Genomic DNA, 18,658 nt, shown 5'->3' on the forward strand with positions numbered 1-18,658 from the left:
CCACCGAAATAGCCGAAATTAGGTACTTAGTCTTCGTTCGGGGTATTAAACTGTCCATATGGAATTTGTCGCCTTTATATAGCCACCTTAGAACGGTACCTTCCGATTTTCGGTATTTTGAAAGTTGTGGCCTCAATATTCCTCCCAAATGGCTGAAATTTGATATTTAGTCTTCCCTGGGAGTACAAAACTTTCCCCCAACAATTTGTCGGTACAGGTCTACGCCTTAATATAGCCCCCATAGAACGGTACCTCCCGATTTTCGGTATTTTGAAGGTTGTGGTCGAAATAGCTGAAATTAGGTATTTAGTTGTCGTTTGGCACATAAAACTTTCCATATGCAATTTGTCGGTATAGGTCCACGCCTTTATATAGCCCCCATAAAACGGTACCACCAGATTTTCGATGTTTTGGAGGTCGTGGCCTCAATATTCCACTGAAATTGTTGAAATTTGGTATTTAGTCTTAATTTTGGGTATAAACTTTCCCCCAGAATTTTGTTGGTGTAGGTCCACGCCTTCATATAGACCCCATAGAACGGTACCTCCCGATTTAAGCTATTTTTATGGTTGTGGTCACAACATTCCACCTAAATGGCTAAAATTTGGTGGTTAGCCTTCGTTTGTGGTATAAAACTTTCCATATTTGGCATTTAGTGTTCGGTGGGGGTATTTAACTTACCCCTCTAATTTTGTAGCTATAGGTCCAAGCCTTTATATAGCCCCACCTTTTAAATTTTGGTGCTTTTTTGGTTTTTCCAACATTATCTTACCGAAATATTGGGAATTTGGTATTTAGTCTTCTTTGAGTCTAAAAACTTTCCGCATGCATTTGTCGGTGTAGATGAAATTTGGTACTTAGTCTTCTTCATAAACGAAAGGAAACTAATTGTTCGATCTTACTTCAATGCAACTCGTGGTGGAGGGTATAACAAGTTCGGCCCGGCCGAACTTAACGCCGTTCTTACTTGTTTTTTTATACCCTCAGCATTTATGCTAACGAGGGTATATACACTTTCATACGGGCAAAATGTGCCTCATCGAAATAATGGTTTTAGACCCCAAGTATGTTTGGACGAAATGTGTTTCAGACAATTTGGAGTTGATTTAGCCTCCCCCACAAAAGTTCGAAAATGTTCGGAAAATTTGTGCGCACGATAACTTCTGAAGGGAGTAACCGATTTAGCCCACACTTTGTACATCGTAAAAGTTCTACCAGACTTAGATAAAGTTTAAATATGGACTCAATCGGTCCACTCCGGCGGGTACCTCCCACACAAAATTTCGGAAAAGTTCAGTTTAGGACCTGCTCTCGAATCGCTTTGATTTTTGTTGTAGCAACTTGTATTCGCTATCCCCCATACGGCAGTACAAGTTTCATAAGGGGCAAGTCCATACTTCCTGAGAAAATAGCCTGAAAGGTGCAAAAAAAACCCTATGACATCGTGTGTAGTGGGGGAGCGCAAGATAAATCTCGAACGGACCTGCCAATTCGGTCCAAAATTTGGCCTTTGTAATATTTTGTCCAAACATAGTTTAAGTTTGAAGATAAATGTCGGTCCACTCCTTCAGGTACCTCCCTCACAAAAATTCAAAAATCTTCGGAAAAAATATGCGCACGATAACTCTTGAAGGGAGTGACTGATGTAATCCATACTCTGCACATCCTAATATATCTACCAGATATCGATCAGGTTCGAATATGGACTATATTTGTGCACTCCTTTGGGTACCTCCAACACAAAATTTAGGATAAGTTCACTTTAAGACTTTCTCTCGAATCACTTTGATTTTTGTTGAAGCGATTTGCATTCGCTACCTCCATTACGACGGTAAAAGTTTTTTCAGGAGCAGGTCCATATTTCTTCGGAAAACATCCCGAAAGGTGTAAAAAGCCCTATGTCACCATATGTGGCTCTCGAACTGTTCTACCGATTTGGTCTTCGTCATATTTTATCCAAGCTTAGTTTCATGGCAATACCGGTCCCCAACTTCCGGTACTTCTCCCCAATATTTAAATAATGTCACTAAAATATTAGGATGATATCACTTGAATGGTGCAACCAATTTGGTCCAAACTTTGGATCACCTAATATTTTGTCGAAACTTAGTTTAACTTCTAAAATGGCCCGTATCGGTCCTCCCTAAGGGTACCTCCCCACAAAAGTTCAACATTTGTGTTAATTCCTAATCCACATTTTTGTCGGCAAGTTCAAATGTTGAAAAAGGGCCACAAAATTCTGAAGAGACGCTAAATACATTCTATCTGTCCGTAGATGAAAATTTCAATTCACATTGGCTGAGGGTATACCTCTGTCGGCAAAGCCGACTGACACTTTTTTACTGGCTTTTTTTTGTAATAACGCAATGATAAATTTTTCGGTGTCGCAAGGAGGATATGGAACATATTGACATCTGAATATCTCAGAATCTGTAAGAGATAAAGAAAACCCGACCAAAAATCTGAAAGAGCATGTTTCAGAACCTTGTAAGATACCTTTATCTCAAAATGTCAAAAATAGCGTATGGAACACTTAAGCATAACACCGACGATATTACAAAGGGACAGCCCGATAGTGCAACTGGACCATCTGAGTTTTAAATTGATACCAAATGGGTTGTCATTGAAGGTAAAATATGAGATTTATTGTAAAATGTGCTACGCTACCCCAATTTTAATATTTTAAAATATTTATTTTAAAATGATCATTTCAAAAACTGAGAAGCCAATTGATAATTCCCTTCGCCGAGATGAAATCATGATATTGGTAGCTATCAGTAAAATTTTGCAACACTGTCAGTTTATTTATTTTAATGACAAAAACCTCAGCTTCTCTTCTGCAAACCTTTCAATCAGTAGATTGTCGACAATGGTCAAATATAAAATTATTAATTATTTTGGTTCAGTTAGCCCTAAGTCATTTGGTATAAAAGTCGGGTGGGTGAAAACTTTGGCACAGGTCTTGTAGTGTAGGGTATCACATAGTCGTCCCCATCCCGACTATAGCTTTTGCTCACTTGTTTTCTTCATAAATTCGTCCGATTCATTTTCACACAAATTTAATATCATTACAGTTTTGCAGTGCAGCCTTAATTTTACAATTTTTGATTTTCGTTCATAAATATGCTGTTCATTAATCATTTTGTTGATGTTGTTGTTCATGAGTGTACATTAATATTTACATACAAACATGTCTTGTTTCTTTTTTTCTCTTTTTATGTGAATATTTTACTGCATCAGGTCACTGAGGAAATATTGACGATACTTGCTGGTGTCGAAATACCAGATCCAGATTTAATTATGCGTTCAGTGCGTAAGTATTCATCCAGGCATGCAAACAAGCATATGCATGCATGCATTCATTCAATCTGCCTTAATATCAGTTATACACATCCATTGGCCACGAACTACTTTAACAACGCCATGTGTGCCATCGTCAAAATGACGCAAATAAATGAGTAATCGAATCGAAGAAGATTTGCCAATGTATGGGTGGCGGAATCGCATGTATATTTAATGGCTTTAGTTCAATTTTGTGTGTGTGTATTTTTTCGTTCACTTTCTTTTAATTTAACCCCTTATTCTCTTTTCGCGTGTTTCGTTTTTTTTTTTCTTATTTCCCATTGCAGGTATTTATCAACGACTATTTTGCGACTCTGCATATGGCTTAACAACGGAAGCTGTTGCCCATAATGTATTGCCATTACTGATACCACACACCATAAATCCGCATTTGAATTTGGATCAATATTGCTTTTTACTGGAGGTAGGTAAATCTGTGTGTGTAATCATAAGAATCAATATGTCAATATCACCATGCCAATCTCATTTTTATTGCATAAATTGAAATGAAGCAGTTTTACGCTACATTAGCCACCGCAATGATAATGTGGAGAAGTAACGTAACGTAAACGAAATTGCTACTCAAAGGTCATTGAAAGGTTTTAACAAGCCACTTGTGTGGATTCAGAGGGAAAAAGCATCCATAATTAATTGAAATATCATCATGTGGCCACTTAATTGCTGCAATTTTTTCAAGCTTTGGTTTTTCCACAAAAATGAGAAGAAATGTTTAAATAGGGAATGTTGAGTTTGGAAATTATATATAAGTTTATATAGATAATTTTGTGTGATGGATGTGAGAGGAATAGAGTATGAAAGTTACTAAAAAAACAGCCCCAAGCGGCTTTAACATAGAAAATTCCAGAATTTGTGTTGGTCCCTATTTCATCTTAAGTAGATACGGACCTCCCAGTGTACACGGTGCTCTTGAAACAATTTTAATGGAAGGTGCTTCACCTCGGAAGTTTTTGCGGATCCTGAAATTACAATGTTCATAGATGAGAAAAGTCAAAAAACAAAAAAAAAATCGCCGGGCGCTTTTTTAAATAAATCGGGATTTAAATTGACATCTTTAGGATTTGTTTAGGTTTTCACAATTTTGCTAAGAAACCGCAAGTCCTATCAAAATGGTGTAGCTATGAAAATGTTGCAGCTACGAAAATTCTAGATGGTCCTGTATGATATTCTCGTCGGCTTTATCGTTTTTGAGATATAGAAGTTCAAATTGGGACAATTCAAATTCAATCCAATTCTTTATCGCCCCTTATAAAACAATGTCATGACTGGAAATTCCCAACTTAAACTTATATATCTAAAAAAAATTTACAACTTAGGATAAGTTACTTAAGCCAGTCTTGTAGAGAATTTTCAAAGCTCAGGTCCCACATCGATAAGACTTACCGTATTCAAGCAGAACCGCGAAACCCTAACAAAAAAACCAAAAAATGTAAACTGAGCTTCTTTATCTCAAAAATGGTACAGGCTGGAAAAAAATGATAAACGTCAATCCTCTAGAGAATTTTGACAGCTACAACATTTTCTTTAGCTCCATTTCGATTGGACTTGTGGTTTTCAAGCAAAATCGTAAAAACCTAAAAAACACCTAAAAATGTGAATTTTGACCGCGATTTATTTAAAGATCCCTACAGCGATTTTTTCTTGTTTTTGGATTTTTCTCATCTATGAACACTGCTGTTTCAGAATTCACAAAAAATTTTCCTGTGTAAACGGTTTTCATCAAATTTTAGTTAAGGCGCACCCTTCATGAAATTGTTTTATAAGGGGGCGATATAGAATTTAATTGAATTCTAACTGTCCCAATTTGAACTTCTATATCTCAAAAACCAGAAAACCGACGAGAATATCATGCAGGACAATCTTGTAGAGAATTTTCATAGCTACAACATTTTCTTCAGTCCCATTTTGATAGGGCTTTCGGTTTCTAAGCAAAATCGTGAAAATCTAAACAACTCCTAAAAATGTTAACTTGAATCGCGATTTATTTAAAAAGCGCTCCGACGATTTTTTTTTTTTTTTTGTTTTTTGATTTTTCCCATCTGTGAACATTGTAGTTTCAGAATCCACAAAAACTTCCAAGGTGTAAGCACCTTCCATTTAAAATTGTTTCAAGAGCACCGTGTATACCTGGTATTAGTTCGCTTTGGAGGACAATAATCGTCTTGTGTTAGAGGATATCAAGGCTTATCGGTAGCTTTAGCATTTTGCACTGTGAGCGAAGACGCTCCTAAGAGGATAATATGAGATTGCCACAGCTCAAACAGGGCCTTTACAGCATCCGGTCTGATAAATGATGTGCCCTGGCAATATAAAATGTCCCTTCCTATCATTATTTCCATGAACAGTCCACCCAACTTCATAACATCTGACCGCAGTGGTTTTCTCAACCATTGAAAAGCTGATTGACAAAGTTTCAGAGAATTTACCAATCACGTTTCAAAGAGCTTCTCATTCCCTTATATCCACGGATATTTGAGAGAATTTTCAAGGACATCATAACATTTGCAGCGGTTCGCCACATATCTGCTTGTTGAATACCTGAAATTAGAAACACGTTAAAAAACGTTAAGTTCCGCTGGGCCGAACTTTTTATACCCTCCACCATAAAATATTCTTAACTAAAATGCCCACAATTTTAGGTTCAAAAAGGTTATATTCTAGAAATGTGTTCAATCAGTTGGTACCTTTGGGGGCTATATCAAAGTGTGGATCAATATTGAACATATTTAAGAGAACTTTTTGTGACCACTGGGAATATAAATTGTCAAACTGAGGATAGTTCTGTCTAACAATGTAATTAAAAACCTCAAAATACCGAAAATCGGGAGGTACAGTTATATGGGGGCTATACCAAAACATGGCCTCATGTTGACGATTTTTGGTGGAGAACTATAGAGGCCACTGTGAATTTTAAATGTCAAGTAACAAGTTAAAAGATTTTAGCTAGAACCCTTAAAATACTGAAAATCAAGAAATTGCGTTATAACATAAACCAATGTTGACGATTTTTGATGGGGAACTTTCGTGACTACGGAGAACCTCAAATGTCAAATTACAGCTAGTTCGGTTAAAAATTGTACCTAACATCCTCAAAATACCGAAATGCGGGAGGTACCGTTATATGAGGGCTATACCTGAACATGGACCTATGTTGACAGTTTTTGTGGAGAAGTGTTGTGTTCCCTAAAAACATCAAATGTCAAATTATGGCTAGTTTTGTTAAAAATTTTTAGCAAAAAGGTTAAAATACCGAAAATTCGGAGGTACCGTTAACATGAGAGCTACACCAAAACATGAGAACCTCAAATGTAAAATTACAGCTAGTTCGGTTAAAAATTGTAGCTAAAATCCTCAGAATACTGAAATTTCGGAGGTACCGTTATATGGAGACTATATTAAAATATGGACCTATGTTGATGATTTTTGTGGAGAAATTTTGTTACCACTGGGAACGTCAAAAGTCAAAGTACAACTAGTTCAGTTAAAAATTATAGCTAAAATCCTTAAAATACCGAAAATCCGGAGGTACCCTTATATGGGGGCTATACCTAAACATGGACCTATATTAACAGTTTTTGGTGAAAAAGTATTGTGTTCCCTAAGAACCTCAAATGCCAAACTATGTACAGCTAGTTCGGTTAAACATTTTACTTATTCAATTCCTCAAAATACGGAGGTACCGTGAACATGATATACCAAACATGGCCTCATGTAGTCCATCTTTGAATTGACTTGCCTATGGCGACAATATACTCTGGTACAAGCATAGACCTCTTTAGCTCAATTTTTGCAGACGCTGCAGTTATTACCTTCATGTCTAGATCAACTCCTTCCTTCATGTCTAGATCAACTCAGAATTTTATCCTGATCTAGAATGTACGAGGGGCACTAAAAACCTTCTAGCCTAGGCAACTCCAAGTTCCGCCAGGTGTCATTTGACATTTTTTGAAAAGTTTGACAGTTTTTACAGCGACTTGAAAAAATTACTTTGCCAAAAAAATGGAATTTACTTGTGAACATTTTCGTCCGGAAAATGTTCACAACTTTCGACGTGGATAATCACTGCAAGAGTACATCGATCAAACTAAATCTTTGTATGTGGATAAAGGACCATCCTATAGGACTATGAAAAACTGGTTCAATGAATTCAATCGTGGCGGACACTCGCTAAAAAACGAAGGTCGTGAAGGTCTTCCAAAAATGGCCGTTGTGCCAGAAAAAAATTAAGCCGTGCGTGAACGGATAATCCAAGATCGCCACGTTAAATACCATCAGATAGCGACATCCTTGGGTATTTATTCCACCAACTAACATTCGATATTGCATTAACACCTGGCAGCAAAAATGGATTTTTCTCGCTAGATTCAGCAAAATTGGCCAATCGCTCAAAAAAAAGGATCTCGCAGATTAGTGCAAAGAAATTGTGCATAAAACAATCGCGGTGCTTCAAACGGCATTTAAAAGATCGTCACAGATGACGAATCTTGGATCTATGTTTAGAAGCCCGAAACAAAACAGGAATCGACCGTTTGGGTCTCCGAAAGCGAGCCAAATCCAACCAGAGTTTTTCATGGAAATAGATCTTCGAAGCAAATGCTCGCCCGTCTCTTTGGCAATACTGATCGTATGGCGACGCTACGGCTTGAGAAATAAAATACGGTTAATTCTGAGCACTACACTACAATGTGTTTGCCTGAAGTCTTCTGAGAAATTCGAAAAACGAATAAGAGGAGATAAATTCTTCTGCATCATGACAATGCGAGCTCTCACACATCGATTCAAACCAGCGTCCGTTTGACGGGACAAAACGCCGTACAGACCCGACTGGGGATCCAATGAATTCATTTCATTGATTCCAGCAAGTCAAGAAAAGAAGGCGTGATCAACGATTTTCGCCTCCAGAAGAGGTTGTAAAAGCGTTCAAAAACCATATTTTGGGGGTGGCTTGTGGCTTGATTGAGCCACTGTAAACAACCCAACACATGGTCATATGCCAAACTGACCTGAGTACGCTTAGGCTAAAAACTTTCCAAAAAAATGTCGAATGAAACCTGGCAACACTGCGAGTTGCCTAGGCCAGAAGGTTTTTACTACCCCTCGTACATATCTTATAGGGTCGTAAATGATTATTTCAATGCGTTACAAGCAGAAAAACAAACTTAATATATCCTTCCTAATATGGTGGTGGGTATAAAAATTCCATACAAAGGCGACAGGACTAGCAAATGATCACAATGAGTTCCGTCGTACAAACCCTGAAGACCCACGAGATAGGGAAGTTACTATTCAAGCCAACAGACAAGTTGGGGAACACAAGCGACTACATGAATTGTGGCCAAAATAATGCGAAGCGACCCAAACGAACTGAAGGCATTTTCATTCTCCATGGATCCCAACACGATGGAATTTTGCATCAGAACGCTTGAATATTTTTCTGGTCAACTTTTGTAGCACATTGCCATTTATCGACATTTTCCGAAAAGTTTGCACCTTCTCAAGACCACAACTGCCTGAAAAAGCGTTCCAATGCTTTTTCGATGTATTAGAGAGTTCTTAACTACTGTCTTGGCTACATTTTTTGTCTTTGCGTTGGCTCGAAAATCTCAATGGTTTAACTGTTATATACGAAGATGTCAAAAAACGTAGATAAAAAACTTAAAGTCAAAATCGGGAGGCTCGATTTTCATCGTAGACATATGGTTCAGTAGACTTTTTTGCTCAGTTCAATCCCAGGAATCAGAATCGCGTAGGGCCCATTAAGGTTTTTAAATCGTCCCGGCCTAATGTACAGTCTTTACAGTATGATTTCAAATATTGAAAATGTATATGGAAGCTAAAAGTAAACAAGCCCAAATCAGGGGCAGGATTTTTGTTCTATGAAAATTTTAAATGAAAAATATTTTATAATTAATTTCATTTGACAGTTTTTTTCCTTTATAAAAGTTTTCATTTCACATTTCCATAGAAACAAAATTGAGCCCCAGAAATCCTTGTACTCAGATATGAGAAATGGACATAAACGGAAATATGAATTCGAAGACTGATAGAGTGAAACAGAGAGTTTCAATGGCGGGGTGATATCTCCGGAACTGTTTAACAGACGGCATTGAGACGTTATGTATACGGATGATTGTACGATCTTGGCTCGTATCGTCATAGGTTAGGCTAAAATGATAGGTCAAATATTTTGTGCAGTGGTAAACACGTCCACCTTGAACTTAGAAGGTCTGCGGATCAATCCTTTCAAAAGCCTTTCTTGAATACCAAAATACATTGAATACATGGTATGACCAGGAGTGTCACGCGTTGTGCACGAAGAGGTATTAAGGGAAAAGAAAGGAAAGGAGAAAAGTTTTTTACACAGGAGAAATAGAGAATTGGAAAAGCCACAATCCCAAAATTATACCAAGAAGTAAAACATCAAATTTGTGGTAGACACATCATCCATTTGCGGAAACTAGTATGGTACTCTGTTAAAAACAAAGATGGAACGAGCACTTTTCCAAACCGTTGGTATCCGTTGGTATCCAATGCTAACGAAGAAACCACAGATCCAATCCCGGCCGGTCAGGATGAGATTAAGACAACAATAAATCGGGTGAAGAATAATAAAACCACAGGAGTCTTGTATATAGTTGTTACATTAATCGTTTAAATACGGATAAGTGGATGAGCGCCTCTCAGTAACCTATGACGATGTTGGAGCAGACAACACCAACAACTTTAAGTTAACACACATTTGTAAAGCAAATACCTAGAGCCCTCTTCAGTTTTTATACCCTCAGCATTTATGCTAACGAGGGTATGTATATACACTTTTATACGGGCAAAACGTGCCTCATCGAAGTAATGGTTTTAGACCGACACCAAGTATGTTTGGACGAAATGTGTTTCAGACAATTTGGAGTCTATTTAGCAATGTCCGTCCGTCTGTCTGTCTGGCTAGAGCGCACGATAACTCTCGAACGGATGAACCGATTCGGTTCAAATTCTGGCTTTCGTAATATTTTGCCCAAACTTAGTTTAAACTCGAAGATTGGCTATATCGGTCCACTCCTTCCGGTACCTCCCACCCCAAAAATTTTAAAAGTTTTCGGAAAATTTGTGCGCACGATAACTCTTGAAGAGGGTAACCGATTTGGTTCATACTTTGCCCATCGTGAACAGTTTACCAGACTTAGATAAGGTTTCAATATGGATTTAATCGGTCCACTTCTTCGGGTACCTCCCACACAAAATTTCGGAAAAGTTCAGTTTAGGCCCATCTGTGGAATCGCTTTGATTTTTGTTTTAGCAACTTGTATTCACTGCCCCCTATACGACGGTACAAGTTTTATCAGGGCCAAGTCCATACTTCCTGAGAAAATAGTTTGAAAGTTGCAAAAACCCCTATGACACCGTGTGAGGTGGTTGGAGCTCAAGATAATTCTCGAACGGATCTGCCGATTCGGTCCAAAATTTGACCTTAGTAATATTTTGTCCAAACATAGTTTAAGTTCGAATATAAGAATTGTCGGACCACTCCTTCAGGTACCTCCCCTACAAAAGTTCAAATATGTTCGAAAAATTGTGCGGACGATAATTCTTGAAGGGAGTGACCGAATTGGTCCATACTTTACACATGCTAATATATCTACCAGATATAGATCAGGTTCAAATACGGACTATATTTGTCGAATCCATCCGGTACCTTCCCCAAAAAATTTCGGATAAGTTCACTTCAAGACCTGCTATCGAATCACTTTGATTTTTGTTGAATCAAAGTGCATTTGCTGCCTCAATTAGAAGAGTAAAAGCTTTTTCAGGGGCAAGTCCATACTTCTTGAGGAAACAGCCCGAAGGATGTAAAACCCTCTATGGCACCATGTAGTGGCTGGAGAGCACGATAACTCTCGAACCAAATACTGAGTGGACCACCACACTTTGCATGTCGTAGTATTTCTTCCAAAATTAGATGAAATTCGAAGGTGGTGCTTGTAGATCCAGTCCTTTCGGTACCTCCCCAAAAAAATCGAAAATATTCGCAAAAATGGTACGCGCGATATCTCATAAACAGGGCAAACCAGTTAAGGGTCTGTTCGAGCATCACTTGAAAATTTGTACCTAATGGTCTTATTTACAGCGATGTCATGTGTTTCGTAGGCAAGTACATGCTTCCTGATATAATGGTCCAAAACCTCTGAATTATATGGTGACCAACTGAAACTGCAGGTGGTCGCGATATCTATCGAATGACACCCAAAATAAGGCCCACTTCCAAAATGGACTTTTTCGGTCCATTCCTTAGACATCTTCCCCGCAAAACTTTTTGAGCTTCTATCGAAATCAATATTTTTGCCGGTTCATACGCCCAAAATTTTCAGACCACATAAATAAAAACATTTTTGGAAAACAGCGTTTCAATGTTTAATGGTGCAAAAGCTCTAAATACTACGGTGACACACTGGCACGAAAGGGATGTCTCCCATTCCTGCAACTACCTCCTCCACATGAAATGTGTATTTTAATCCAAATCCATATTTAGCTAGTATTCGATTTGTCCATTGATGCAAGTTTCAATTCACACAGTCTGAGGGTATATATTTGTCGGCAAAGCCGACTGATCCTTTTTTACTTGTTCACTAAAAAATTACCACAAGCTTTTAGTTCCTGGACGCTTGCCGTAGTGACTAAAACTTCGCTATTTAAAGATGTTGGACAACCGTCTAACACATCGTAAGCTAGAATTTGGTCACCAACTACTTTTTGCATAGGGTCCCGATGAAGTTTTAGCCAACTCCACATTGGGACACAGAATCAGGGTCCAAGAAATACACTGAACAAAAACAATGTAATCCCACTGGATCCAATTACCCTAATATGATCCAAATCAGCTGTTAAAAAAATATTTTTTATTTTTTTTTTTTTTTTGTAATTTCATATAAATATTTAAATGTCTTCTTCACATTGTTTCCTCTTCCATTACAGGCCATTCATGCATTTTTGGATAGTATAGATCGCCAACAAAAGACACGTTTAAAAATGGAAAATCTATCAATGTCATCACCCGAACGACATCGTACACTGCGGCATCAATATTCGACAGATAATATGAATGCGATACCACCCTTTAATATACCCAATTTACGCATTGATCAGCGTAAAACATCCAGTGCCGAAGATATGGCCAGAAAGAATTCTGGAGGTAATGTATATAAACTTGTCTTTAATAAAGTATGTAAATGTATATGTAAAACTTTCTTGGCCTTGGTTAATGCTATGGTTATGTGTACGATAATGAAGATGTTAATAATGTTAAGGACTTTGATGTTTACGAAGTTGTTGCCTTTCTAGCCAAGCAAACCGCACAAACCTAAATTAAGTGATGTAAATATATGTATATTGTGTATGTGCAAGGGGAAAATTATATACAGACACACACACAGAAAACTTTGTTGAAAACTTGTAGCCACACTTTTTCGGGGTAGGCAGAAGGGGGACAAAGTATTATTTCTCCCTTGGATGGAAACTAGAAAATTAATTATGTCGACAACAAGTTGTTTGTAAATGTTACATTTGTGCATATTTATGATATCTAATAGACTTTCCTCAGCCACACGCACACACTCGCACATGTCATTAGAGCCTATTGCTGGTTTGGCATGTCTATTATTCAGCAAATTAAGATGAGATAATTGACATTTATCTCTTTAACTCGTCAACTATTTGTCATGTCTACATCAATGGATGACAGAGGAATGAATGGGCTGGACTTGACGGGAATGTAGACCGGATGATATGTGACAGACATCATCATGCAATGAGATAAATCTTTAAACAATCCCATTAACCAACCAAACAGTCATAGCATACACAGACTCACACATACAAACTAATACAATTTCCGATATAAAATTCTACGAATTTTTGAGTTTGGTGGACAATTTCATTTGCCCTTTCATAGCAAATGAATGAAGAAAAGGGTATTAAGAAACAATTCATGGAAAAATGGTATTTATTTTTATGTGCTTTTTTCTACATTTTGTTAAGTCTTTTACACGGAAAACAGAAGTATTTTACTGCGAAATTTAATATTGACATATGCACGTTTTCTATACCTACAAAAAGCAGGAAGATTATAAAAGAGGAGCAAGAAAGAGCAGCCGTGTGTAAAGTTTTTAAGGTTCAGACGGCAGGTAATTTAAACACGGGAACCATTGTTAAATTTGTACTCTATTTTAAAAAATAATTCATAATAAAAATCCAATTAATAAATAAATATTAACGTAATACAATTTAAATATAAATTAATTCCCAAAAAATTAACAAATAATAAATTATAAGTAATGCTAATACTACTAATAAATAGTACGACTACTACTACTACTAAATAATAAATAGTATATAATAAATAATAAGTAATAAAAAATAAATTATAAATGATAAATTACACAGTACAACACAAAAAATAATTACAAGAAAATTCGACCAGATTATGAAAGAGGACCGAAAAAAAGAAGACAGTTGTATCGGCGTTTTGAAAGTTTACGTCGGGAAGTAACCTAAATAGGCGTGGCAAGTTCCGCCCATTTCTACAGGCTTTGAAATATTCTGCCGTTTTTATTCACATTTTCGTTATCTGCGGTCACAAAATATATTTTATTGATATTTTTATACCCTCAGCCTTTAGGCTAGAAAGGGTATATACACTTTCATACGGGCAAAATGTGCCTCATCGAAATAATGGTTTTAGACCCCAAGTATGTTTGGACGAAATGTGTTTCAGACAATTTGGAGTCGATTAAGCAATGTCCGTCCGTCTGTCTGTCTGTCTGTCTGTCTGTCCGTCTGTCTGTCTGGCTGGCTGGTGCGCACGATAACTCTCGAACGGATGAACCGATTCGGTTCAGATTTTGGCTTTCGTAATATTTCTTCCAAACTTAGTTTAAGTTCGAAGATGAGCTATATCGGTCCACTCCTTCCGGTACCTCCCCCACAAAAGTTCCAAAATATTCGAAAAATTTGTGGGCATGATAACTCTTGAAGGGAGTAACAGATTTTGTCCATATTTTGCACATCGTGCAATTTCTACCAGACTTAGATGTGGTTCCAATATGGACTCAATCGGCCCACTCCTTTGGGTACCTCCCACACAAAATTTCGGACAAGTTCAGTTTAGGACCTACTCTCGAATCGCTTTGATTTTTGTTGCAGCAACTTGTATTCACTTCCCCCCATACGACGGTACAAGTTTCCTCATGGGCAAGTCCATACTTCCTGAGAAAATGGCCGGAAAGTTGCAAAAAGCCCATATGACACCTTGTGTAGTGGTTGGAGCGCAAGATAACTTTCGAACGGATCTGTCGATTCGGTCCAAAATTTGGTCTTCGTAATATTTTATCAAAACATAATTTAAATTCGAAGATTAAATATCGGTCCACTCCTTCAGGTACCTCCCCCACAAAAGTTCAAAAATGTTCGGACAAATTGTGCGCACTATAACTCTTGAACGTAGCGACCGATTTGGTCCATGCTTTACACATCCTTATATATCTACCTGATATAGATCAGGTTCGAATATGGACTATATTTGTCTCCTCCTTCTGGTACACATCCTTATATCTACCAGATATAGATCAGGTTCGAATATGGACTATATTTGTCTCCTCCACGATAACTCTTAAAGGGAGTGACCGATGTAATATATACTTTGCACATCCTAATATATCTACCAGATATAGATCAGGTTCCAATATGGACTATATTTGTCTACTCCTTCTGGTACCTCTCACACAAAATTTCGGATAAGTTCACTTTAAGACCAGGGCCCTATTCCTCGAAACAACTTATCGCTTTTCATTTTGCATTTATCAAAAAGTAGTTATTTTGAAAAGTGATAACCTTTTTTTGTTCCACAAAATTACTTTTCAATTTCCCTTGCACTTAGCAAATTTGTCTATCACTGTTCTTTTAGCACAGTTGTTGTGCTCTCTTGCTCAATTTTTCCGCCATATTGGTAAGTCTCTCAGTTCTTTTGCAAAGTGTGAATGATATTTGTTCCACAGAACGTTTTATCATCTTTGCATTATTTTTTACTTGGCAATAATAAATAAGACATGTAAAATTGAGACGAGCGAAAAAATGAAATGAAACTGATATTATTAAAAGTAAATAAAATAAAATAAAATAAAATAAAATAAAATAAAATAAAATAAAATAAAATAAAATAAAATAAAATAAAATAAAATAAAATAAAATAAAATAAAATAAAATAAAATAAAATAAAATAAAATAAAATAAAATAAAATAAAATAAAATAAAATAAAATAAAATAAAATAAAATAAAATAAAATAAAATAAAATAAAATAAAATAAAATAAAATAAAATAAAATAAAATAAAATAAAATAAAATAAAATAAAATAAAATAAAATAAAATAAAATAAAATAAAATAAAATAAAATAAAATAAAATAAAATAAAATAAAATAAAATAAAATAAAATAAAATAAAATAAAATAATATAAAATAAAGTAAAATAAAATAAAATATTATAAAATAAAATTAAACGAAATAAATGAAATTAAATTAAAATAAAGTAAAATAAGATCAAATAAAATAAAATAAAAAATAAAATAGAATAAAATAAATTAAAATAAAACAAAACAAAATAAAATAAAGTGAAATAAAATAAAATAAAATTAAGTGAAATAAAGTAAAATAAAATGAAATAAAGTAAAGTAAAATGAAATAAAATAAAATTGAATAAAATTAAAAAAATAAAATAAAACAAAATAAATTAATATGAAATAAAAATAAAATAAAATAATTTTAATAAAGATTAAATAATAATTAAACGAAATAAATTAAAATAAGATCAAATAAATCAAATGAATTAAAATAAAATAAAAAATAAAATGAAATAAAATAAAAAAATAAAACAATATGAAATGAAGTGTTATAAAATAAAATTAAATGAAATTAAAGTTAAAAAATAAGTAAAATAAAGTAAAATAAAATTAAGTGAAAAAAATAATCTAAAATAAAATGAAGGGAAGTTACTTGTCAAATTATAACTAATTCGTTCTGAAAATGTAGCTAAAAACCTTAAAATAGCTGAAATCGACGCCCCCATATAGTGGGCTATAACAAAGCTCAACTTCCAACTTGATTTAAGACACGTGTGAACAGCATTTCATCCCCCTATCTCAACTCGTTCGGAAGATAGCGTGATTACAACAGACGGACGGATGTGGTTAAATCAACTTAGAATTTTACGCTGATCAAAAATATATGTATGTAACTTATAGGGTCGCAAATGATTATTTCGATGAGTTACAAATGAAATATTATGGTGGAGGGTATAGTAATAAATAAAAATAGTCTCTAAAATAGAGTTTAGTCTAAATGTAAAATCGAGAAACATCGATTTGTGAGGTTGTTCGCAGGGTGGAAGTTCGGAATGGGGTTGTTCGTAGGGTGGAATTTCGGATAGTGAGAGTTCGAAGTAGAATGGTTGATTCAGAGGGTAGAAGTTCGGAAAAATCTTTACAATTTCTTGTCATAACCGTGTTTTCAGTATTTCCGAACAAAATCTCGCTTTAACAATGTACATTGGCAAAGAGAACGTTTACCTCGCAAATTTAAGGCAAAATTATCAAAATTTGATCTGCAAAATCAAAATGCAGAGTTTTCTGTGGAACGAAAGAGCAAATTTTTTTGCAAAATCTTAGCAAAATACGCTTTGCCGTTACAACTTTTCACTTAGCAGAAATGAAGTTTGTGGAACAGAAATCAAAAAAAGAGCTACATTATTTTGAAAAGTAAGAAAACTCACTTTATAATTAACAACTTATCACTTATCAAAAAACAATGGTTCTGTGGAACACTTAACTTTGAGCATTGTCAAAAATATCGATAAGTGCAAAATGAAAAGTTGATAAGTTGTTTCGTGGAATAGGGCCCAGCTCTCGAATCACTTTGATTTTTGTTGAAGCGATTTGCATTCGCTACCTCCATTACGACGGTAAACGTTTTTCAGGGGCAAGTCCATATTTCTTGGGAAAACAGCCCGAAAGTTGTAAAAAACCCCTATGTCACCATATGTGGCGGTCGGAAAGCACGATAACTCTCGAACTGTTCAACCGATTTGGTCCAACATTTGGTCTTCGTTATATTATATCCAAACTTAGTCTCATGGCCAATACCGGTCCACAACTTTCGGTACTTCTCCCCAATGTTTAAAAAATGTCACTAAAATGCTAGGACGGTATCACTTGAATGGGGCAACCAATCGATCCTCCCTAAGGGTACCTGCCCTACAAAAGTTTAACATTTGTGTATTAGTGCAGCTAATTCCTAATCCACATTTTTGTCGGCAAGTTCAAATGTCCAAAAATGGCCACAAAATTCTGAAGAGACCTTAAATTCATTTCGCTTCACATTGGCTGAGGGTATATATCTGTCGGCAAAGCCGACTGACACTTTTTTACTTGTTTCATAATAAATTCTTTCAGAAGATTATGTGTGCTCGATCCAAACTGTTTTTGAAATATCTATGGTGAATATATGTAGGGAAAAGTCCGATCTGGGTTATCAATATTTGCCCTATATATCGACACCTCCAAATAATAGTATGCTAAGTCTGAAAAGTGAGTTTTGCAGGAGAAGCTCTCAAAGTTTACAGTTTTCTTTGACCGTCACTACTATTCTGAGTAAACATTTGCGTATAACTTCTGTTCGGATTGACCGATCATTACCAAAATTTGACAGAATTTAAGTTAAAGGACGTAAAATGTAAAAATGTAAAGAACTTGAAAACATGCTAAGTCGACTTAGCATACTATTGTTTGGAGGCGTCGATATATTCACCATAGATATTTTAAAAACAGTTTGGATCGAGCACACATAATCTTCTGAAAGAATTTATTATGAAAAAACATCAATAAAATATATTTTGTGACCGCAGATAACGAAAATGTGAATAAAAACGGCAGAACATGGTCCTTAATCATATATAAAAAGCGAAAGCTTCTGGAGATGTTAAATATTATAGCTACAAATTTCTTTTGGTAAGAGACTCATAATGAAATTTGATTTGGAACATTTCTTCTTTTGAGACAACCCCCAAAAATTGAACCATTTTAGGAGATTTTGACTCAGTATGGAATAAATTTTAATTAAGAGTCTAAAAGTTTAACAAATAATTTCTACCTATAATATCTAATTTTGTAACGTCATTTTCTTAACAAAGTGTTTTACTCAGATATCTAGTTTGTTCTAGGACTTAGAATGAAATTTTGTATAGAATATTTCTTTTTT

General features: G+C 35.4%; 1 protein-coding gene across 3 annotated transcripts in view; it reads left to right on the forward strand.

The window, feature by feature from the left end:
- Positions 1 to 18,658, forward strand: part of bma (SCY1-like protein bma) — a 406,156-nt gene that overhangs the window by 313,497 nt on the left and 74,001 nt on the right. For all 3 annotated transcript variants that reach the window (XM_073979932.1, XM_073979933.1, XM_073979934.1), the window contains 3 exons: positions 3,241 to 3,313; positions 3,630 to 3,766; positions 12,328 to 12,544. In XM_073979932.1, the coding sequence (XP_073836033.1) occupies positions 3,241 to 3,313; positions 3,630 to 3,766; positions 12,328 to 12,544 (427 nt within the window). The remainder of the gene's footprint in view (positions 1 to 3,240; positions 3,314 to 3,629; positions 3,767 to 12,327; positions 12,545 to 18,658) is intronic.

The sequence above is a fragment of the Musca autumnalis genome, unplaced genomic scaffold, assembly GCF_047663935.1.
Source record: "Musca autumnalis isolate F117 unplaced genomic scaffold, ASM4766393v1 scaffold_4, whole genome shotgun sequence".
NCBI lineage: Eukaryota > Metazoa > Arthropoda > Insecta > Diptera > Muscidae > Musca > Musca autumnalis.